The 24954-nt window shown below is 42.0% G+C and overlaps 1 protein-coding gene across 1 annotated transcript; it reads right to left on the bottom strand.

The window, feature by feature from the left end:
• Positions 1-7930: 7930 nt before the first annotated feature.
• Positions 7931-23575, bottom strand: LOC109630570 (transketolase). Its single transcript, XM_069527252.1, has 14 exons — positions 23337-23575; positions 21398-21515; positions 20729-20842; positions 19747-19844; positions 16038-16229; positions 15340-15458; positions 13616-13812; positions 13331-13495; positions 12359-12515; positions 11196-11326; positions 11015-11098; positions 10771-10864; positions 10479-10601; positions 7931-8785 (listed from the first exon to the last, which is right to left on the bottom strand). The coding sequence occupies exons 1-14, from the start codon at positions 23441-23443 to the stop codon at positions 8598-8600; spliced, it is 1887 nt and encodes a 628-aa protein (XP_069383353.1). The 5' UTR covers positions 23444-23575; the 3' UTR covers positions 7931-8597.
• Between the last annotated feature and the right edge of the window lie 1379 nt (positions 23576-24954).

The raw sequence follows: 24954 nt of genomic DNA, 5'->3' as shown, positions 1-24954 counted from the left end.
AGACTCATGGGTAGACACGAGTCCTTTAACCGATGAGACTATTGTAATCCTATGAAATATCAAATGTTGGTAACTTAAATACTGTGATATTGTGTATTAGTTTTAGTGCAACTTGTAGAAAACCCAAGTTACCTTTCCGATGCAGCTGATTTTAATGTTGTGTAAAGGAAAAAAATGCTGTCCGTCTCTGTACTAACCTTGGAAGAATGTTGTGTAGTTGTGTTCAAACCTGCAGGCTGCCTCCTGTAGCTGCCTCCCCAGCTCATGTCCCTGGTGCCCAGAGCAAGACTGTGCGTGGGTGTGGAGATCTGCGGGGTCATGAAGCTGATGTGGCGCACAGGACGTTACATACAGCCACAGCCGGTAAATACAAGCCTAGAGATCATGGAAATAACAGACAACCTGGACATTATTTTCCAGATGAGATTTTATACTCTTGTCAACCTCGATTTAGTTGTTCAAAAAGTGAAAGGCCTGATTTCTTTGTAGTGAAACTAAACAAGCTACAGATGCTCTTTACCCTCAGTGATCAGTATACTAGGGTTATGAAGCAAAGCTGTGACGTACAACAATGAGTAATAACGTCTAAAAAATCTCAGTAAAGTATCTTTTCAAAATAGACAGTTACCAATACTTAAGATGTAAAGAAACGTTCTTACCTGCTGTTAAATGCTCCTCTCTCCTTCACCACAGGTTGCACTGTTTCCTCTCTTCTCTCCAGCTGCGGATGTGCTGGCCTACACAGACGCTGCCCTCTCCACATTTGACATGGTAGAAGATTATGGCTCAGCAGAAGATTCAACAGTCAAAGTACCTGAACACACATTTTAATCAATCTATCCATTTTAATTTTTGTACCCCATATTCAAAATACCACAATCTTACACACTGGACCTTTATTAGGATATTTCAGTGCAACACACTGTTTAGACGATTTGTCCCAAATTAACAAACCTATTTCCTAAGTTTCTCAATCGTAACACAATTAACAACTTGTCTTTCTGTAGAGTCGTCAAGTCATTTACAGTAAATATGTGGTGACTGACTTCTCTACCTTAAACACAAGAGGGCGCTGCTGCAATGTAATAGACTGAACTTAATGTTCCACAGTGGTTGTATGTGACATTTACAAGGAAGAGAATAAGACATTGAGAAACAAGAAACAGCAAAAAGACTCTTCGTATTTTAGGATGTACACAACAAAAAATCAGTACCTGTTATGTGGTAGGTCTCCCTAAAAATGCATTTCATCTATAAATACAATTAATTTCTCTAATTTTGATATGTTGATACCTCAGTTTTGGTTAAGTGAGCCCTGTCCTGCTGAGGCTGCAACAATTATTCCATCAGTAATCGACTACTAAAATTATCGCCAACTGTTTTGATTGATCAGAATTTTGATGTTTTTTTAATGAAAAAACATCAACATTCTCTGAATTCAGCTTCATGAATATTAATAATAGTTCTCTTCGCTCCTCATATGTAAAAAGTAAAGTGATTTTCTTTGGTCTGGAGCCATGTTAAGGCCATTTAAGTTTTATGAAGATAAAACAGATATAATAGACACTGTATATTCCTGTAGCTCAGTCCTGTCCAGGTATTGATTTTTCCTCCAGCTGTTAGTGTTTGTGTTTGCCACAGAGCTACAGACACGCAAGACACACATTAAGATCTACACACACACACACACACACACACACACACACACACAGACACACACACACACACACACAGACACACACACAGACACACACACACACACAGACACACACAGGTCTCTGTGCGGCTCAGATCAGAGTTTTTGTGGTTGATGTGTTGTGACAGACTAATGCAGTGGTCCTCAAACTGGGGGGGTGAGCGCTCCTTGGGGGGCATCGAGCCATCGGGCAGGGGGGTGTTGGGGATGGTGTGTATCACCAGTGGAAAACATGGAGTAGAACTAAGCTGAATAACTGCTTCTGATATATCTGGTGCAGATATATATTAGAAAAAAGTTGGCAATGATTCTTTAGATGTTGTAATCAAACTCTTGTGACAAAGATATGTAACCGAGGCTTGACATGTTACAGTGTAACCATACACTTCAAAATAAATCACTTTAAATAAAATGAAAACACAAATACAACCAAGTAAATAGAACATGATTTAAGAAAAAAAATGTGTCGGAAAAAAAAAAAAATCTTAAAAACTGTAAAGCTACCAAAATGTGTTTTTGTGTATCCAGCAGAGAGCAGTGTTTGTCTTCACAAAGAACCAGGACATCTCCTCACTGATCCACTGAACAAAAGAAAAAATACATGGAACATTCAATCTCTTTGTTAGTGTCTGACTCAGGTTCTCACTTTAATTTCACATCACAACTGGTTTTATTTTTGCCTTCATGTGCACTGGGATATGATTTCATCTAGACAATATCTTGCAAGTGCACACACTTTACAGGATGCATGTATATCTACAGTATGTTAGTAAATCAACAATGTTTTTTCATGTTGGATGATTTAGTTTGTCAGATTCACAAACACATCCATGTATATTGTTTTGTCAGGTATTGTGTTTGTGTTATTGAGAGGTGAGTGAAACCACCCGTGTTTTTTTACATGGCCACAGTTTGAATGTGTGTGTGCAGGTGGTGGAGAGGACGCTGCAGGTTCCACATTCTGGACTGAGGTCACTTCCACATGGACGACAGGGTGAGATACATAAAACTATAGCTTCATATTTCCCATCACTTAACTATATAGTGACTGTTACTCCTGTGGAGCCGTTACAAAGCAGGAGCATGTTTAATGAAGTGAGCAGCACAGTCAACCTCGTGGCAGAAAAATGTAAAATGGTGGGTTTCTAAGATGGAGTCAGTCGACATTACGACACATCCTCTCTCCTCCCCCCTCATCCATGGTCTCCATATCTGCCCGCTTCCTCCCATCGCTTCTTCCCTTCTTCTCTCTCTTCAGGGAGCATGGGGAGACTGCAAGGAGTCAGGGGGATGGAGAGACCGCAGGGGTAAGAATACAGGATGGAGAGAGGAGAAGTGGGAGGAAGAGGTGGCACGAATAATGAAAATGTAGGAAGAGGGCAAAGCAAAGAAGCAATGGGAAACCCCGACTCCTCAAACTCTTCGGCCCGCCTCTCTCCTCCATTTTTTTCCTTTCTCTTTTTCTTCCACATCTGTCCTCTCTCAGCTGGCGGTCTACTCTCGGAGCCCAACTATAGGCCGGAGGTCTTCATCGCCTCGCTCTCTAAAGTGCAAAAACGTGATCCTCACTTTGGGTGGTTGGACCGTTTTTCCAGGACATCCTTGTCACCTTAGTTACCGTTGCCAAGAGACCCGACTGTTCACTGGCCAGCAAGGCATCACGTTATGTGCTGGACCACCCTGGGATGGGCGGGTGAATGAAGGGTGTTGGTTAGGCATCACATGGGGGGCGGGGCAACACATCAGTGACAGTCTGCGTAGCTGCAGCCCTGACGCTGATGGAGGAAGAGTTCGCTGTGACACGGTGCTCCAGGGAGGCCATGGCACTCCTCGAGCACTGTGGGGATGAGTACAGGAGCTAAAGGGGGAGGAGGGATGGAGGGAGGCTGAGTGGATGTGACAGATGGGGTGAGGAGGGGGAGGAGTAATGTAGAAGCGACTCATAAGTTGAAAATAATTAAATGTTGATGACTCTGATTATTCTTTTTGTCCCTTTTGTTAATTACCTCCAAGCAGGAGGGTATGTTGGTTTATATGTCTGTTCGTTCACATGATTTCGTAAAAAGGACTGAACTTATTTCCAGTTAACTTGCTGGGAGGATGTGGTATAGATCAGGGAAGAACCCACTACATTCTCGTGCAGATCAGTGAACAGATGCATGATTTTTTTTCTTTAACATTGTGAGAGAGGACATTTTGCAACAGATTAATTCATGGTTCTTGATTAGAAAAATATACATGTTTCAGGAACTGATTTCTATGACTGTGTGAATGATTGAAATTAGGTTTTGTGTTTTGCGATTTGCCTTTTACTGGGTGCCATTCTAGTTTTCTTTTACTTCAGTGACATTTATGAAAATGTGTTAAGGTGACATTGTTTTGAATATTCGATGCAGTTCAACAGATCAAACACTTTTTCAAATTAGCTATTTCAAGCATGAATACATTTTCACTGAGCTGCGCGAACAGTTTAAAAGTCAGAGGATTAAGAGGAAGTTCTGTGTGTCAGTTGTATAAATGTATAGTTTACGAAACATATAAGATATGGTCTGGGAACTATGACAATCACAACTCTAGTCTGGCTTTTATCCATCAAAGGAACATTTCACCCAAATAAGATGTTGTCTTGTGGTGTCTAGTCAGTGTTCATGGAGATCAGTGGATTATCTTGTTCCTAAAAATAGAGGATGCTTCTAGCTTTTACTCATTTCATGTTTTCTTTGTCATTTTTCCAATATGTTGAGCATCAGAAATCCAATCACCTTTCAAAAATGTCTGTTCAGTACGGTCCACAAAACTACAGTGTCCAAATTTACATTGTATTCAAGATATTTATATTAAGATGCATTGACCCTCTAAAACGATAATGACGTACTATACATTGATATTCCTTTGTGTCTGAAACGCTGGCCATGAGGTCAACTGTTAACGCATGTGTGAGCATCAGTGTGTGTGTGTGTGGGGGGGGGCAGGGGCTCAGTGAAGTGGAAGGGAGTGGGGGACCCTGTAGCACTGTCACATAATGTATACAAACAGAAACGATCCCGTCTTTATATAAAATTATCTTTGATGATTTGAAACTTTGGATTCTGGATTGTGTGCATGTGTGTGGTTTTATATTGACAAGTGAATAATAACTGCGAAGTGTGTGTTTGTTACGTACAGGTTGTACTGTATGTAATTAACTCATTTATGTGTGAGCTGGGGACATGTTTTATTGTGGAGGGTTTTATGCATGTTATGTACGGTATGCGTGTTTAAAAGGTGCTAAAGCAGCATCAATTTAATTTGACAGGTGTGTGAGCTGCTCCGTATGTGCTCATATGTCCTGTAGTGTGTGAGAGAGAGAGAGAGAGAGAGAGAGAGAGAGAGAGAGAGAGAGAGAGAGAGAGAGCGTTGCGTGTTCATTGGTGGAGAAGAATCCATACGACAGATTGACAGATATGCAGACAGATGCTTAGACGGCCTTCAGAGATAGACGCCTGTCTCCGCTCCCAACACCCACAGTACAGTATGAGAACAGTATGAACATACACACACACACACACACACACACACACACACACACACACGTACTGTACATCCATGCACACAATGTGTCACTCCGCTTTACTTTTCTCCCTCACACACACAGCCACAGCTGACACACTCTGTCCTCCTCACAGAGCAGACGGGCTCCTGCTGCGCTATAGGGGCAGGGGGTCAAAGGTCGGCCCAGATATCACATCCAATCTTCTCGGGTCCTTCTCACCAGCTGGAGTTCAGACCATCAGCGTGGTGCACAAAGAGCCGACAACGACGTCAGGTACAAAGACAAAGGGGAGCTCACTGACCTGCTGCAGTCGGCTGTTCCACCTTAAACATACACAAAACATCTTTAAGACAACTGTGCCGACCTTTGACTGGAGCTTGTGTTTGTGGATACACTATCTGCATTTAGAAAGGATTTGCACAAAATCCCCTTTCGTTTTTTTGGATACACAATTGTTGTGAATAAGCAAATGTAAATCCTAATCCTGATTACTCCTGTCAATAGAGAGATGGCAGAACTAAAAGGGGCAGTTTGCCCGAAAATAAACTGAACAAAGCCCAAAAAAGAAGTAAGTTATATTTACACAGTTTCGATATTTACAACTGATCCGCTACTTTGTAATAAAAAACAAACGTTGCATACTGTAAAGCATTCAGTCTGTCCTCTACAGATTCAAATAGTTTTCCAAAGAAACAATTAAAAAAACTCCCAGAATCAGAAAATGTCTGAGATCACATTGTTCATGGTCTAGTTGAGCTTGTTGGCTTTTTAGTTTATAAGATCAGTTAGAGATAAATGTTGTGACCCAGCAACATCCACTGCAATTCAAAAAAATACTTTTTATGAAGTACAGTCCAGTGAAGAGCTTTTAGCCTTTGTAGTATTCATTCAGGCAACACAGAATTGGTTCTGTTAAAGTTTTTAATGAATGTACTGTCTGGTCATGGATGTAACATGACAGATACAAAGATGTGTAAAATGTTTTCCTTTGCTGAAATGCAGAGCCCAGTCTGTAAATCGGATTAAAGGACACAGATATGTTCACCACACACATCTCGAATGCACATGCTCACGTACACTTGCTGCAGCGTGTGTGAATTTTTCAATGGGCTTTTCAATTATTAACACACATTAAATATGCACAGCACATGGCAGCTGCAGACTCAGATGAACCTCCAGACTCACTGGGGAACTTAAACCTGAATTTAAACCAATCATATCTATCCTCATAACTGTCCTGTAGAAAGTCAGTGTGTTTCATTTTCATAATTTATTACTTTTGTTATGTAATATTACTTATAGTTTATATTGATAAGGAAACGACTTAAACATCTAGTTACTAGTATTACCAGTAGGGGCGGGTTTACTGATCTCCCTCTTGGACAACACTGTTTTGTGGAAATGGTCTGTGATGCAGTGGTTTGCAATGTCGCCTGACGGCTAAGGGTTCTCGGTTTGAATCCTTCGTTGGCCAGAGTTTTTCTTTGTTTGTTTTTTTTCAGGTTCGGCTTCCTCCCTCTGCCCAAAGACATACTGTAGCTGTGAATGTGAGTGTGAATGGTTGCTTGCCTCTATGTTGACCCTATGATGGTGACCTGTGTCCAGGGTGTAGCCCACCTCTCAACCAATGTCAGTTGAGTTTGGCTCCTGCCCCCCTGACCCTCACAGGATATCAATATAGATAAGGGATGTATTGTGTAATCATTGTGTTGCTCGGATGATTAATAACCTTTATCCTTTCAAAAGATCATCTTCATTTTATCAACTATTTTTATACAATTAGACAGACAGTTCTAATGGAATTAATTAATCTAATTGGAATCTAATTTGAAGAGTGAAAGGACTCCTCAGGTTGAGCCACTTGGAAATGTCGGTCTAGGATGAGACTGACTCTATATAATGAGGCAGTCCTTACACGCATGTGATGTGAGTGATGATTAAGATTGGCAGAGTGATATAAGATGTGAGGTGTGAGGTTCAGTGTCCCTGGTTGTGAATTCCATTATAAACCGTGCAGTGTTACACAGACGAGACTGTCTCTGCAGTGCTCTTATTTTACCCACTGTACTGATTAGCATTTTAACATCGCAACATGTAGCATGTATGCCTGTGATTATAGATTGGGCTCAGGGTTAGTAAAATATACTGCAATTAATCTAATAACATGCCAGCACCATGTATATCTGCTGAACTATATTTACTTTAAACAGGACAACAAATTGGTCTTTAATTTTAAATTTTAATGTATTGAAATAACATGTGCTTTGATAAAGTGAAAATGTATTTAGTTCCACCTGTAGGTGGCGCTGTGAGAATCTTTGGCAGCGCTAGAAGTTTGCTGGGAGTTTGACTAAAAACTCATCATCAACCGTTTCAGCCAGATAGGCTATAGTTTCCTGTAAAGTACTTACAGCAGCAATATGACTGTTGAGCTTAACTCTGTCATCTTTTCAATTGCAAACCACAATATTCAGACTTTGAAAATAAACTCTTAACAAATATATTCAGAGAATTTTGAGTTGGCATTGTGTGCATCAGACAATGTTCTAACTATGCAACCTTTACAAGGACAGTTTTACAGGATGTGAACTAATTGAATTTAACGTAAAGTTAACAAAACATTTCTTTTTATTTCCAGTGTAACAGTGATCCTTGTCTCATACACAACCCAACCCAAAAGAAAGACGTCAGACACAGTTGAATAGTGAAGAAACCATCCCTTTATTGGTGTGAAGCAGTCCCATCCAAGTCAGGGTCAGAAGGGCTAGAAACAGTCAGTGCTCAAACAGACCAAACCAGAGTTTCTCCACACCCTGCTGGCTATAGTGGGTGGGGTGGGGGGGGGGTTTACAAAGTCGTACTGGGTGCAGGCGTTTGAAATGCTGCGCCGAAGTAGTGAGATGGGTTCCACAGAAATGATTTTAAAAAAGACTTTTTACTCCAAACCACGTTCACTGCTTTTACTGAGACACTAGAGCAGCACCGGATCTCTCTCTGGGAGGTAGGAAGGGTTAGAGGGTGCAGGTGTGAATATACAGTGTGTGTTGTTTGTGTGTGTGTGTATATGTGTGTGTATATGTGTGAAGGGGAGGAGGTGTGTTTACTGAACTCACAAACAGATGGGGCAAAAATCTGGGGTGGGGTTATCAAATCACATCGATGACAGACAGAAAGAGAAAAACAATGGAATCTTTTTTTTTATTTTTCTGACAAATGCTTCAGATAGTTTTACGGGGAGGAGAGCGTAATTGGGCCAAAGTGCTTCTCCTCCTGTGTTGGCTTGTTTGTTTGATGCCTCCATGATAATTACCAGTTTACCACAGAGTCCTCGATCATGTTGTTGCAGCTGCCGCCCCGGCTGCAGTGTTCTTACTTGGCGTTGGCGGAGGTGCTCAGCATTTTACGGACCGCCTGAACGATGGCGTCACGGTCAATGCCAAAGATCCGGAGCAGCTCCTGGGGCTTCCCGCTGCGTGGCACCTGGGAAACTGCCAGGCGATGGACGTTGAAGCCGGTTTCGTTGACGACTGCCGAGCACACGGCCTCACCCAGACCACCTTGGGTATCGGAAAATAAAACCGTCACAACTGTGGCTTAAAATGTTCACTCAAATCACACATATCAGATTTCTCATATTCAAGTCTACACACAAAGAAGTGGAACAAATGTCTTCCTTCCCTCCACCCTTCTGTCCAATCTAATTTCTCACACCTCCACGGACGATTGAGCTGTGGAGCGATGTGATGAGGCCTGACAGGACTGACACCGCCCTCTCTCCACTTTCTCACTCCTCTTGTCTCACCTTCACCCCCAGAACACTCCTCTCACTTCCCTTCTTTCTGTCACGTTTTCTTTTACTTCCCCCTCCAAACATTTCTCAGTGAGTGAGACAGGAAAGCCGAAGAATTAAGAAAGGAGAGTGATTTGTTTTTTGTCCTTCATTAGTTGAACATGAGCACAAAAGAGAGAGAGATAGATGAGTTGTGTCACTTTGATTGTTCCCACTATGCAACCACATGTGTTGTTGTGTAATGTTGATGGACACTAGAATCCAACACACGCTTGAAATAGCTTCTCACTGCTGATAAAACTATGAATATGAAGTATTTATTTGTATGTAGGCAGGATCATACAAAAATAACTGAGCCTGTTTTATTGAAACTTTGAGGAAGGGATCAAGAAATGTAATTAATCTTTAGAGCGGATTTGAATAAGAGGGCGGATCCCAGAATTGTATTTTTTCACTTTAGCATTACGTTATTTCTCAGTAGTTTTGTGAATTACTCAAGAAATAAAGCAAAGAGGTCAAAAAAACAACAGTACAGTAATATTTACTGTGTGTGTGTGTGTGTGTGTTTGTGTGTGTGTGTGTGTGTGTGTGTGTGTGTTTTAACAGTGCCATCTACCATTTGTTTTGTGTGTGACTATTTCATCAAGCAGATGGAGGTTAATCTCAAAGGATGGAGGAAGTAATTACATGTAAAAGAACAAAAATGCATACAAACCCAATGAAAGAGAGGACGAGACAGAGACACTCGTTTTTGTCATGCTGGTACTGAATGTAGGTCAGCGAGAGCCCAAAGGCCAGAGCTGAAATTAAGATGCCCTGACAGGCTCCCCCAGCTCCTCCTCCCTCCCTCCCTCCCTCCCTCCCTCCTCCTCCCCCTTCATATACTGTTTGTTTTTCACCTTCTCTGCATCTTCCATCCCTCTCTTCACAACATCCAACACAATGCTCTGCCATCTACATCTCCATTGTTCTCGTAGTCTTTGTCCCATCCTCTTGTACGACACCTCAGACTGTCGGCACATGGACCCTTGCACTTTTTTTTTTTTTATTAATGAGCTGATTCACATGAATACATATGATACACAAAATGTCTTCTACTCTCTCACAGGAGATTGTCCTGAGTATAATTGTGTATGATCATAAGATTCTTTGGATTTACAGCACAAATGCACTTGAGCTGGCTCTGTATATTGTGGGGCTGTTGAAAATGAGTAATTTCTTACAGACATTTAAAGTATGTGACATATAATTGGTCTCATGCAGCAACATTCATAGTTTTACAAAATGTATCATCAAGATACATTAAGAATTATGACCTAATTCTCATAATTTTATGAGTTTCTTCTCAATTCCAATTTTATTCTTGAAATCTCTTTTTTCAACATGACCCTAAAAGTGTTTCCCTGAATTGTTTGGTTTGAAGGTTATCTTGTGAATTTGACCGTGTTGTCCCTCCTCACCTTCATAGTAGTGGTCCTCCACTGTGATGATGCGTCCTCTGGTTGCCCTGGCGTTGTCAATGATGGTCTTGGAGTCCAGGGGTTTGATGGTGAAAGGGTCGATCACACGGATGTTGATTCTCTCTGAGGGAGGAGAGGGGAGGATGCACCTTTAGCCTATTTGACGCTTCGTGTCAAAGTCAACTTGGTCCTCAGATATCGAATCAGAAATGGAAGCTATGACACGATATGCTGGATTTTACAGTGTTTGTATGCTGTCATGAGTTGGTTTTATTTATCTTTGTCTCTGTACCTTTCTTCAGCATCTCAACAGCAGCCAGAGCCTCATGAAGGGTCACTCCTGCTCCGACCACAGTCACATGATCATCGTTGGTTTTGTACACAACCTGAAGAGAAGACATATTTGATGAAGAAAACGTGCACAAGTCAGATTGTGGTAAATCATGATGGATGAAAACAGAAAAAAGTTACAAACATAAATAGGTTTAATTCAGTTTTTTGAACGATGATAACAGGTGAAAAGAGCCGACACGAACCTTAGCCTGACCAACATGGAAGTCTTCATTGCAGTTATAGATCATGTTGTTCTCTGGGCGACTTGTTCGGATGTAACACAAACCCTAGAAAGAATCTACACTTTACTTTTGGCACAAACAGTTGATCTGATATTATACTTTTCTTTTTCCCTTATTTTTTATGACAGGTGTCAATGGAAACCTTTGTATTGGCTGCGAGCTCCACGGCCTTCTCAGTGGAGACACCGTCGCTCGGGTAGAAGACGGTCGCAGTGGGAATGGCTCTGAACATGGCCAGATCCTCCAGACCCATCTGAGAGGGTCCGTCTTCGCCTGAACACACACAGCAACAAACAGACAGAAGTCAGGTATGGTGGGACTGAAAAGGTCACTAAAGGCTGGGAAATAAATTCAAGTAGACTGGCATGCATGCATTCAATCTGCAAACGTGAGCATGCAATATACCTGACGAGGTGGAGGAGAAGGAGAGAGGGGAGGAGGAGGAGGAGGAGGAGGAGGAGGTAAAAGAGAATCAGGCCGCTCTGTCGTCACCTTCATGACACACAGAGATGGAGAGAGGGATGGAGGGAGGAGGGGAAAAGGAGTGCTGATACCGGAGGTGAGAGGACAAAAAAAGTTTAGGATTCAGGGAAATTAAGACAAAAGACATAGTGTAGGAGGAGTTCAACCCACTGCAGTGAAACTGAGGAACAGCAAAGAATGAAGGATTTACGCAAAATCTACTAAAAGGATTTACAACAAAACGTGGTGGAGGGATGAGACATTGGCCAAGAACCCATTACATTTTATTTTTCACTTTCTTTAACACCGTTGGATAGGATGTGTTTGTTTTAAACATTTTTAATTTCCTGTGGAGCTTGATGAATAAAATCAGATAAATGGTCTGTATTTATATAAAGCGTTTTAGTCTTGATGACAACTCAAAGTGCTTCACACTATTTTCACATTCTTTGTCATACATCACTCAAACACTGTTGGCAATTCTCTGTTTTAAGATACTTTATGATAAAGCAATATTTAATTTTAAAACATATTTACAATCAGTAGACTTTTCTGAATTTACTTTGACCAAGATATTAATTTGGAAAATCAGTTTTTCTTTATCCTTCAGTGGGCTGAATCAGACTAAACCAGAAACTCACCAAACAGAATTTAAGAAAAAGGTGTAGTGAGAGGACAGAAGAGTTATAAAGTGGAGGAACTGATAATAAACACATTTTTGCTGTGGTCAAAAACATCTGTTTATGACCCTAATTTTAAATCAGTAATGTCATGTTTATCTTTCAACATCATAACAGGTCATTTCAATCACATGATTGGTGGACAGACAGGGTGGGCACTGACCAATGGAGACGCCGCAGTGGGAGCCGCAGAGGTTGATGTTGCTCTCAGAGATGGCGGCCATGCGCAGCTGGTCGTAGGCTCGAGAGAAGAAGGTGGCGAAGGTGCTGGCGAACACCACGTTGCGGTCGCGCACCGCACAACCCATCGCCACGCTCACCTGCGGGAGAGGAAAGGGAGACAATCAGGGGGAAAAGGGAGGAGTTAAGGTGGGAGAAAACAGGATGTGTGTGTCAGAGATCATCAGTCATAAGCTTAATTCGATTTTTTTTTAACATTATTAAATGAACACTTCGTCACGATCGTTTTCAACACGATCCCTCTTGTATCACTTTGGTGATCATCTCTTGTACACTGGCTTCCTCAGAGAGGAGACCGAAGTGTCTTAGCTTGTGTCCAGTTTGACACAAGCGCTGCTGGAGCTTTGACCTCACCACATAGTCCTTGGCCTCAGCTGCACTCGGTGTTTAGAGGTAATTAGCAAAGGTTAACATGCCGAAATAAGATGAAGGTGAACATCAAACCTGCTCAGCCTCTATCAGCCTCTCAGCAGTGTCAGCAGTGCCGAGGTTTAGAGCTCAGCCTCACAGAGCTGCTCGTGCGGCTGTAACCTGCTATTCTGGTTTGAATGAGCCTCAATAAACAAACCGTATTTTACACTAAAACATTACTCACTTAAATATGAGTTCAAGATAAACCTGTTCTCCCTTGTAAACCATAGCCAAGAGGAATTTTACAAATATTAACATTCAAATCGAGAAGTGAATACAGTTCATAATATGAAACAATTTTTGAAATACTGGTCTTTTTTTCTTTTACTAAGGTTGACTTCACATCTTGACATCTGTTATAACACTAAACCTTTTTGAAAATATATTATAATTACAATATTCTCTGTTTTAGTGACTTTTGAACTTCATGTCTTATGTTCTTGGTCTGTGCTGTGGTTCGAAAGCTCTCCTCTTTGTTTCTCACCATGTTCTGCTCTGCGATGTAACACTCCACGTAGCGGTTGGGGTGTTCGTTCTTGAAGAGCTCGGAGAAGGTGGAGTTCTTTGTGTCTCCGTCCAGAGCCACCACATGCTCGTTGTAGCGACCCAGCTTGGCCAGAGCCATGCCGTACGCCTTCCTCGTAGCGATCTGGTCACACAGGGACAAATGGATCAACACATTCATGACCTTCTGCTGTTAATTACTCAGGTTACACAACTTGGCTGTTGTTGCTCTTGGCCTTATGTTGGCTGCCACCTCTGATCGTACCTTGTCTCCAGATTTGTAGCTGGGTGCGCTTGGCATGCGGATGTTGCGGAGGCTGACGGATGATGCGTCCTCGGTCGGCGGAGCAGGATAGAGGCGCTTGTTGCAGTTGATGATGCGGCCCTGCAGCTCTTTGATCATGCTCTCGGCCATGTCTTTGGGCAGAGGTTTGCCGTGCCAGCCCATCTTATCCTCAGCCACTGAAACACACACATGGACACACATCTGAGCACCAATGCATATTTAAAACACTTGTTTTCTTTACCATTCTGTTATTTTGGTGGATTTCTTACATTAACCCCAAGTAACAAAGAAGTACACATGACTCAAAGGTCTGACTCCTCAGTATTGCAGATCATTTATCCCCATGCAGACCTGCTGGCACTTTGAGATCCTCTAGCAGGAGCCTTTTAACTGTTCCAGATTCTAGACTAAAGACTTTGAGGGACAGAGATTTTGAAATAGACTTTTATTAACATCTGGCCTGAGAAAATATGACAGGCTGTGTCGGTATCTTCCTTCGAATCAAAGCTTAAATCACACTTTTTTGGACCACGTTCCCTGATTTCCTTTCTAGTTTTTATAATTGTAATGGGTGACCATGCTTAATTTTCACAAGTTTAGAGTTTTATTCTTTAATTCAATTATTTATGACCAAGTTTTTATTTGTTTTTGTGTTATTGTTTATTTATTATTAATTAATTTGTATTTTTTGATGTGCGAAACACGATGGATATGAAGAAAAATAACAATAAAACCCTTTTACAGAGTAAACAGTCATAAAATTCTTAAATGCAGCCGACAACTAAATGATTAAACAACTTTAATGATTAAACATAATCCTGAAAAGACACTAGTGACCTGTACACATCTGTAGTATTGTCCTGAAAATAAAAAGTACATATACTCTATAAACCAAATTCCTCATGTCATCCTGCATATGCATCTCTTCCACATGCTTGTGCATGCACGTGAAAACGTACATAAAATAAACCATGCTCGGCAATTTTCTACCTCAGTGGGTCACAACAGGCGACTTCAGAGGTCAAAGGTTAAAATCATGAGACAGTTTTACTTTTGTCACTTCTGACAGAATCCTAAATAGATAAAGACCTACTCCTCTCTTATACAAACACCTTGCTGTTACAAGCGTGCTTCGCACACACACATAAACAAACATTGGGCACACACACTCCCCCTTACTCTTATCACAACTCCAGCACAATGGCCTATTGCTGTGAGTGAATCCTACACATTCTGAGGTATTATCGAGCTGCGGCAGCTAAATCACTAAAGCGCTTTCAGGATTACAGCGAGTTTAGCGCCTCTCTGCACCGACGACATGCCCCCGGGGGCCGTCAAGAAGACTTCTGACGGAGCCATAATCCCCTGTCAGTCCTCACAATTCTACCTAGTCATCGTTTTCAGAGCAGGTTAGAGTGAAACACCCGGTGTCACGTTATGCACATGGGATGTACTTCAGGCGGCCCCTCGCTTTCTAACTTGGTTGAAGGATGTGGTATGGGTCAGGGAGGAACCCACTAAACTTTGTGTGGATTTTGAGCAGGGAGTGGATCCAGGAATGTTTTTTGACATTGCAAGATAAGACTTTTTTGGCACTTTGCAAAAAAATCTGATATCTATGAGTTTGTGAACTTTGGTGCAGCATGATTGAATTTAAGGGGACTGTTGGAGGTACGCGCTCCACTGAGTGTGACTGGTTGTACCTGACATGCCCTTGCCCTTGATGGTCTTGGCGATGATGGCAAGTGGCTGGTGGCGGGGCTGACTCAGCACCTTACACAGCTCCTCCACACTGTGGCCGTCCACAATGACAGCGTGCCACCTGGGAAAACACAGAGATCAGACTTTAAAAGCAGTCCTACAGATACATAACTATAACAATCCTTCTGGAGTTCACACAGGTTTCTAAAGTCATCACCACCACACTGTATTGTAGCAGCATTATGGCTTTTTACTGCAAGAGTGACAGGGAGGACAGGCAGAAGGTCTGATGTGACCCCAGCTCAAACACGCAACTGTTTCAAACACATGAAACTGCATGCTGACAAAACACTAAAATATAAAAAATTTACTTCACAGGAATTCATCTGAAGATTCTTATGTGAACAATCCATCACAGTTTCCTAGAGGTCAGGGTGATGTCTTCACATGACTTATGTTTGATAGTAATTTAAAACTGAGACGTTTTCAACAAATGATGACATAAAACCAGAAAATCCTAAAAAATTACCAGCTGGAACAAGTTGATTTTTGCCTTTTAGTTTCATTAATAAAAAATGATTGAACCAATCGAAGACATGCTGTGGATTATTTGTCCTAATCTAGTAATATTTCAGCATTAAAGAGCTCAACACTCGCCCTCCTCACCACCCTCTCATCCTCTGACTCCCCCCCTGCTCACCCAAAGGCCTCACAGCGCCGCTGGTACTTCTCCACATGGTGCTGCAGCGGAGTCGGTTCGCTCTGACCCAGGCGGTTGATGTCCAAGATGGCCACAAGGTTGTCCAGCTGGTAGAAGGAGGCGAAAGCCATGGCCTCCCAGACTGAGCCCTCGGACAGCTCTCCGTCACCCAGCAGGCAGAACACGCGATAGCTGCAAACAGACAGTAAGATAGAAGTGAAGAGATCAGAAGTCTCAGCTCCTTGACAGATTTTCTCATTCTCAATTTCTTCCTGTAGGGGTTGACGTTAGAGATGACCCTGCACACTTACACACACACACACACACACACACACACACACACGCCCTTCACCCCCCTGCAATGCTCAGATCATCCTCGCTATATGCTCCCGTGGCATAACGACTTCTGACAGCTTTCCAGTCAAATAGACACATTCTCATTAAAGCTGGAAGATCAGCCGAGACATGTCGCATTACACCACGCATTCCAACTCCGAGTGCAACGAAAAAACACACTGTGAAGACAGAAAAGAGAGGAGGAGGAGAAGAAAGAGAAGAGATATTTTCAACAGAGGTGGAGATGGAGAGAGGGAGGTAAAAGAGAGTCAAGACTAGAGGGAAGAGAAAGACGACCATCCTACCTGTTTTACAGGTTCTATACATTTTTCAAATGGCCCTTTGTAGATCTTTATAAAATCTTTAACAGAGAATAACGTAAATAAGTTCAATTTTGAAAACTTTTTACAAGGGAGAAGTCTGAAGAAACAACAGGGCCAGGACAATAAAGCTTGTCTATACTCGTACTGATATTCATTAGTTTGATTTTATTATTAGTTTTGTTATTGTTAGTATTTATAACCAGATACAGTACAAAAGTACACAAGTTTATTACTGTGTTCAAACGTCTCTGAAAGGTTCCACTCCTGTGGAACCATCCTACACTGTGGGTCGAGGAGGCAGAGTCACCGTCTGTGAGGTTTGTCTTGAACATTCCTGTAGTTATGCCGTTTGTTTGTTTTTCCCATGATGCACTGAGCTCCTCTTGCCTTGTCTCATTCTCTACAAATTCATATCTCATTATGTTACTAGCTCGGCTTATTCTCTCTCCTCCTGTTGTTGTTATTTCTGCCTCTGGAGCTGCGGAGTCCAGATTAGTGACTGTAAAACACCCCCCACCTGCTCCCATTATACAGCTCAACAACCGCTACAACAATTACTATTATCAGTCTTACTATTACATTCATTATGAGAACATAGAGACCGAGAGGAATCTGGTTCAGTGACAGAAGTAAAGTCATCCCTCAGGATTTTGTGTTTGTGTTTCTAACAATCTGTCCTGAGGTGAGAATAACAGATCAGTAAGGTGCTGCCCCCCCTTAAAAACTTCCCCCCACCCCCCCACACCCTTTAAATGCTTTTATGAGATTATGACATAAAATTTTAATCTTGATATCCAACATTTTTTGGGACACACACACACACACACACACCCCTGTCTCATCGTGTCACCCACACCATTCCACTCTGCCAACACAGAGCCAAAGCACTTCCACTCGATACACTCGGTGTTAGGTTGTATTATCCCCTGGAGTCGGTGCAAAGTGTGAGGGAGCATGAAGAGAAACCTCTGCCTGCGTTTAATCCAATAATCTCATATTTACAACAGCACACTATTGAACCAGAGTCACACAAGCATGAAACAGTGACGAGTATCAATTATTCAGCCTCGTCTCCGCGCTGCTGATAAGTGCATGTGACATGTTCGTCCATGTATCGTTTCTTTAATAAAACACACACTCTGGGAACCTGAAGAGGTCTGTCTGCTTGTTTGTAGGATTTCTTGTTGAGACAATATTAATGTGTGAAGGTCGTTATAATTGCCCAACAGTCTTTGCCTCTGATTAGGCTCTGAAACCTCAAAGTGAGTGAGGTTTGCGCCGATAGGTTGCAGCAAATTAGCTTGACAAGCTCCGAGCCTTGCATGGGGAAGCGCACATGCTTCTGCACAATTACACGCAACGTATGCAATCGCGTGCATAGTGTATTCAGTCACATCCCCAGCGTATGCATAAACCTCTCTTTTTTGGGAGAGGAGATGAGGTGACAGGGTGAGGCAGAGGGATGAGGGAGGAACTGTGCTCTTGCATGTGTAATTATTGGAGCAGAAACAATTGAGTGCACACAGAATGCAGAGAGAGCGAGAGCTAGATATCAAGGGCCCGCCATCACAGACTGCAAGTCTGCCGTTTGCTGACCGCCCGTTTCAATGCATCTGCTATGTGCAAAACCAAAACTGCCTTTCAGACCATCTCTGTGTGTTCTGTGCTCAATGAAAGACAAAAAAACGATGCTCCTGAAAAGTTGAGGTTCGGCCCAGATGCTTTTGTATCACATCATGCTTCTGTGACAATGTCAGAGGAATGTGTTGTGGGCTTGTATAGGCCTCACAACTCCATGTGTCTATTGTTGGAGTGGAACCCACATGGCTCTTTCTAGACCACACGAGAACAAAGGGGGACACATGTGGACTGATCTGTTAGAGCAAATAACGTTTGACTAAAAACTGCTTTACAGGCTCTTTAATATATTTGGATGTAATTTGATTTAATATATGTTTGGACATTAAATAGCAGCAGGATAAACAAAGTAAACTCTATTAATCTTTATACAGATAGAAAATTAATTAGATCTCTTCTTTAGTGTCAGATTATAGAGCGGATTTCACAGACTGTATATAGCAGATACAACAGACTGTTTATGGCAGATTCCATTGACTATACTCATGCTGATGTGTAGGTAAAACTGATCAGAGGTCAGCTCTCCTGACTGGCTACCTAAATGTCATCCCAGACCAGGTCTGTCACTGAAGGTTTCACTTAAGCTCCAGGCTGAAATGTCACATGTCAGCACGCTGCACTGCAGTGTACATGTCATGCATAATTTCATGTGGTCCACTTTAGTATGTGCAGATACGAGCTGGGCTGCTGCATATGTGACCTGTGTATGTTGGAGCATCTCAGCATGAGGCTGTTTTTCTTTGTACGTGTCATGACTTATTTCTCTGGACTCTCTAGTGTTTGGACTTTTTGCCTCTTTTATGAAGGGTGTTTTCATTTTGATTATGGACTCCTTGCTTATTGTATCTATACCTGTGTTTCCCTTATGTTTGGGTTTGTGTTCTCTGAGTTTTCCATTTGATGTTGTAGATTTGCTCCTGGTGTGTTTCCTTGTTTTCAGATTTGTTTAACTCTGTGTTCCACTCAATGTGTTCCACTCTGTGTTTCACTCTGTTTCCTGTTTTATTTTGTAGTTTCTGTTTCATGTGTGTTTTCCACCTTGACTTCCTGCCTTGATTAGTTTCAACTGATTGTCCTGTGCCACCTGACTCTAGTGTGTCATCAGTTCAATGTGTATATGAATCTCTTCATTCCTGGTCGTCTTCGTGCCGCCTCACGCCATCACCCTCTCTCCTTCACTCGTGAGTTCCTTGTGTTTTCTATGTTTTTCAGTTTAGCCTGTTTGGTGTCTTTCTCAAGTTGTTTTGCTGTTTGAGGATTTTTGCTTCTTGGTTTCCTGTCCTTATTTTCTGTTTATGGATTTTGCCTAATTAAAGGACACTTTTTGTTAAGTTTTGCCTCTGCATTTTTTTGGGGGTCCTGCTATAACTGGACAGAATGTGTTTTTATACGTGTGTTTGTGTGTATGTTACCTGGCCTTGTCAAAGTACTTCCCGGTGTATGCCATCCCACAGGCAGCTCCCAGCCCCTGACCCAGAGATCCAGTGGCCACATCCACAAACTGCTGCTTCTGTTTGGCACACACCATCACACACAAATGTTTCTTATTCTACACAATGTAGGAGAGCTCAAGTTTGTCAAGACAGAAAACATGAAACACAGTGGGTGGATTACTCTTTTACAGTTGGTGTCTAGTCTGCAACATTGTCTGCAACAGAAGAGAAAGGAACCAAGGACGGACCATCTCTCACACAAGAACATCTTTGTCACTGTGTCCCTGCATGTACACAATGTGTTGTCTGTGTCTTCATGTCTCTATGTGTAGATTGTCTGGCATGAAGACGTAAAACTATATTTTAGAGGGTAAAGGCAAAAACTAGACAAAGAATGTAAACCTGAGTTTTGTGCTGCAGAGTTAGAGACCCAACCTCTAGGATAGTCTCAGTCCATTGGTTTGGAGCCACTGTTCAATAGCTCATTGCTGCTGGATGTTTATAGGGAAATGTGTGAAATATGCAAACTATTTCTAAATGAAGGAATGAGACAATACTGAAATTCATTTTGGAATGTTTCCTTGGTCTTGTCATTATCTTTTTAAGATTCAAACTTAACCTAAAACTGTATAAAATTGTGATACTGTGTAAAATTGTGAAAAATCATACAGGAGTAGACTGAACTTATTTTAAAGGGATATGTAGGTTCTAAATTCATTAAAACAAGTGTTAGTAGTTGAACAGCAGGTTATGAGGATTGTTTTATTGTTGATTTGCACAATCACAAATTCTTTGTAAATTAGTGAAACCTTTTGTATGGAAGTCCAACCCTCTTGTGAGCTACTTTTCACAAAATGCTTGTTGGTGAAACATTTTCACAATATTAAGGCACTCATGTTGTTTTATTGAATATATCAGATTTCAGATCCAGAACATCCTGTAGGTGTGAATGTGACCTCACCGGCACCGGGTGTCCTTCCAGGATGGAGTCGACCTTGCGCAGGTTGAAGAGCTCGTTCTCCTTCAGGTATCCGGTCTCTGCCCACACTGCGTACAACACAGGAGCTGCATGACCCTGAGGAGGCAGAGGGAAAAGATCGAAGGTCAGAAGTGTCTCATCTGTGTTATTACGACATGTGGTGCAGATCACATAATGTGTAACTTGTCTGCTGGTGCTAAAGCTAGAACTGATATGACAGTTAATGTAAATCATGTCATCAAATCTCTAATTTATATTTTTCAATCAATAGAGCTCAAACCTGAACCAAGGGTTTCCTAAATGAATGACATGAGAAATGACAAATTAAATGTCATTCTAAAGTGTATGTGCATCACGCTAAGCAAAATAAAGTCTAGAATTGGGTTCTGGCTTTTGCTGACATAAAATAATTTATAGTATTACAGTTAAACATATGTGTCAAGTGACACAAGCAGTGGTGGATCTAGGATGTTCCTAAATTCTTAAATATGTTAGAAAATAAGATTTTTTTTTCTATTTAAGAGCACTGAAAGTACAGAGGCACTTCAGAGCCAATCAGATTTCAGCTAGCTTTATATATCAGATGTTGTGTATGATGCCTCACAGTAACACACGGCCCCTGTATGGATGTGTGTGGACGTGCATCATCACCTTGGAGAGGATGAAACGGTCGTTGTTGGGGTTGCGGGGGTCTTCAGGTCGGTACTTCATGGTATGAAAGAAGAGCACAGACATGATCTCTGCTACGCTGCAACATGATGTGGGATGACTGCAACAAAGGGTAGAAAGAGAAGAGGTATAGGATCACATGTTAGGAGCCTCCTCATTCTTCTGTTCAAATCTTAAGTCCACAGAGACACAGAGGAGGCAGGTGGACAGAAGGGACCAGAGGCGGAGTTTGACTCAACTCTGATTTAACTGGTTGATTCATGCCCCGACCAAGTCAGAGAGTGGAGTAAAGCAGATGGAAAGAGGAGTTTATCAGGGTCAGCCTGTCAGTAAGTACATACACAGTATCTCCCTCTCTCAAACACAGACATATATCAAACAGCGTAAATACGTTTGGAGGACGTGTCTTTCACTCTCTCTTGTACATGTGCACACATACAGTACATACAGTGCAAAGACATGATTCGGTGAGTAATCCTCAATTGTTAGAGTCATGACAACTTAACACAAAGTCACCAAAAAAAGCACCAGGCCAAAGTCTCAGTTTATTCAAGTGTATATTTCTGTATCAACATCTTAAGTGTACGATCATTGCTTCCCCTTGGTGTTGGATCCACTGATTAAATGACAAAAGCAATTAATTCCCTGTTATCCAATAAGGAAAAAAACACAAATATTTCATCTTATGAGCAGTTTGAAATCAAAAAACAAATTTGGTAATATTCCAGATTTTGAATTAGATTAACATTTCACTAACATTTCAACAGGAGGAAGAGCTGATCTTGAGACATGAGTTTAAAGAGCTTTTTACACAGCACACATCCGTTTGAGATTATTCATGGTTTATATTACAAAACTCAAAACTGGAAATTTCTATTGGTTTATACTTTTTGATCGACATGGAATCAGCTTCTCAAGACTCAGACCTGTGGACACAGATGTGCTTCAGTTCTGAGTCTACTCATTCAGTCAGTCACTACAAACCTTTCTCATGACTGAAGAGTACTCCAAGATCTCAGTGATCAATTATCAAACACTGGACAGAAAGGAGAGCATTTGTGGAACACTGCCCATCAGATGTTCAGGGACATGCAGAGATGACATAGTTTCACACTTCCTATTTAATTTCATTAAAAAAGAACTTGCATTCCATTAGTCACTTCGTGTTTTATTTTAAAATTGCACACCGGACGTATTTTGCCTGTTAAATTCAGGCTGCTTGAATCTACTGTGAAGACAAGATGCAGCGGCACGAGCGCGTTCGTGCGACCCCCCCCCCCCCCCCGGTTCCATTCCGCTGCCTCCAAGCACCACTTGGTTGCACGCACGGCATCGTGCACCGATCCGGTCCCCTCTGTTACATAACCAGTCACAGTGTACAAGGGTAAAGAGGGAGAGTGGACCACTGGTGCACCTGCAGCAGCTCATGATCGAACCCGCACATACGAGTCGATCTGCTTAATGGTTCAGTGTCTGAACACTTTATTACATGTGTTAAATCCAGCTGCTCTCTGAAACTCGTCAACCGAAAGAAGTAAATTAACTCTTTAAACCGAACTATTTCAGGACTGGTGCGTAAATTGCGCACAAGGCTGACCCATTTTACGCACAGTGAAACTATAGAAAATGTTTCCGTTTACGCACGTTATGCGACGCAAAGATTCAAAGACTCTGCTTCAAATGATTCGTAGCTTTACGCTGCAGCTCCTCCTGCACGTCTGCTGGGTACACTGTGTCCATCATGTCTTATTTTCCCTTGTTACGCATTTCTCCTCTACTTCTCGGATGTGTCCTTCAATCACTATCACCTAGAGGAAGCGTATAGAAACTGACCCAGGACAGTGAGTCCTATTTGTTTCGTCCCGCTTCTAAAAAACTGCACCTGCAGCTCGGTGTCATTTCCCCGCATCTCTCCTCTTACCCGCTGCCCGCTGCAGTTGTCGCCTTGATGGAGTTGATCCGGAGCCGGGTGGCGATGTTCCTGAGCGCCTGCACAGTCTGCTGGTCTGGTTTGTGGTAGTCCTCCATCTGGCCGATGCACACGCACACACACACACAGAAGTTGGTTAAGTGGAGTTAAGAGTTAAAAGTCCCCGGTTTGCTGTCCCGAGAATAAAAGGCGATGATGAGTGTGCGTCGGACGATGTCAGGGGTTAAAAAGAGGCAGAGCAGCTGAACCTGAGAGAGACGCAGAGGGGCGGAGGAGGAGGAGGAGGGGGGACGGGGCGTGTTCGCGAGTAAAGCCTATGAATATGGCTAATCTCGGGCTAAAGTGAGCCCACAGTTGGTCCACCGTGTCACGCAGGAGCGCAGCCAATAGGAGGGCGGCTTTGGGCCGAGGCCAAGGCCACACGCGTGCGCGCAAATCCACGTTCACACACTGTCAAGCTCCACAAAGCATCTAGATGTTGGCAGCGGCAGACAGGACACAGCTTTAGGTCGAAGAATTGTAGGCAAATAATAGGAAACAGGGAAAAAAAACAGCTTTGGAGCATAAATATGAAATGTGAATTTTGCAGATGTGAAGAGCAAAAATAAGATGAAACAAAACAAAAAATATGAATTGAAATAGTCGGTAAGATCAGAACTAAAAAAGAATTAATTCCCCTATTCATGAGAAAGCGCATCTATAAAATGCAGTAATATAAAGTGAGAACATGTGTGACTCTTAATTTGTAATAGTGGTCGTTCGTTGTAGTTGCACCATGTGGTCTGGATGTGAAACCGTCACATTTCCACACAAAGGATTTGAGTCTGGCGTTTGAAAAATGGCCTTAAATGATAAAATATTTATCTTTAGGCTTTTATAATGAAAATATGACTATTACCAAATTAGGAGTCAACCCTTTTCACAAAGTATCAGTGCTCAAGGATAACATGATAATTTAGGGGGCAAAACTTTATTGATGCTCAAAAATTCTAGTGTAAGAATTTTTGAAGAGCAAATTAATTGAAGCTGCAGGATACGAGGAGGACGGATGGGTGACACGCAAAGGGAAGGATCACAAATGACAGTAATCTCTCCTTAATGACATTTCCCTGACCTGATTAGCTGCAGCACAAAGCAGCTACTCCTGCAACATGCACATTTAACATTCACTGATAACTGAGTTCATTTTGCTTATTGGGTTTAAAAAATGTTTGTTTAAGCAAAGTAATGGTTTGTCTTGTTATTTTAAGAAATCTCAAGGCAAGGGTATGTTTGCACTGGCTGAGATGAACCTCATGTGGACAGCAGGGGGACAGTGATTCAAAGAGGACATGACACAAACTATCTTGGCCAATCAAGAAAATCAGGAGAAACATCCACTTCTGTTACTTCAGTCAGGCCTGATATCAACTGATTCCAATTTAGTGATAGCAGGAGTACAGCTCACTGTAGGCGGTTAACAGTAGGAAGCTGGTACCATCTGGTGGCTAAACGCAGAAACTGCACCGTTATCCTGTGCTGAAAACAAAGATGTTCAGGAGGAAAATTTTGTAGTTATATATTATCTTAGTTCATGTCGGCTCTATGTTAAACTGTGTAAAAAATATTC

Source organism: Paralichthys olivaceus, chromosome 6, assembly GCF_024713975.1.
Source record: "Paralichthys olivaceus isolate ysfri-2021 chromosome 6, ASM2471397v2, whole genome shotgun sequence".
Classification (NCBI taxonomy): domain Eukaryota; kingdom Metazoa; phylum Chordata; class Actinopteri; order Pleuronectiformes; family Paralichthyidae; genus Paralichthys; species Paralichthys olivaceus.
This window is presented reverse-complemented; position numbering and strand designations above follow the sequence as displayed.

Bases quoted from the DNA above. Each gene is read 5' to 3' on its own strand.
- LOC109630570 (XM_069527252.1), bottom strand. From the start codon at position 23,443: ATGGAGGACTACCACAAACCAGACCAGCAGACTGTGCAGGCGCTCAGG. The intron at 19,845-20,728 runs GTGAGGTCACAT...TGTGCCAAACAG, and splicing joins TGGAAGGACACCCGGTGCCG to AAGCAGCAGTTTGTGGATGT. The intron at 12,516-13,330 runs GTGAGAAACAAA...CCTCTCCCGCAG, and splicing joins ACATCGCAGAGCAGAACATG to GTGAGCGTGGCGATGGGTTG.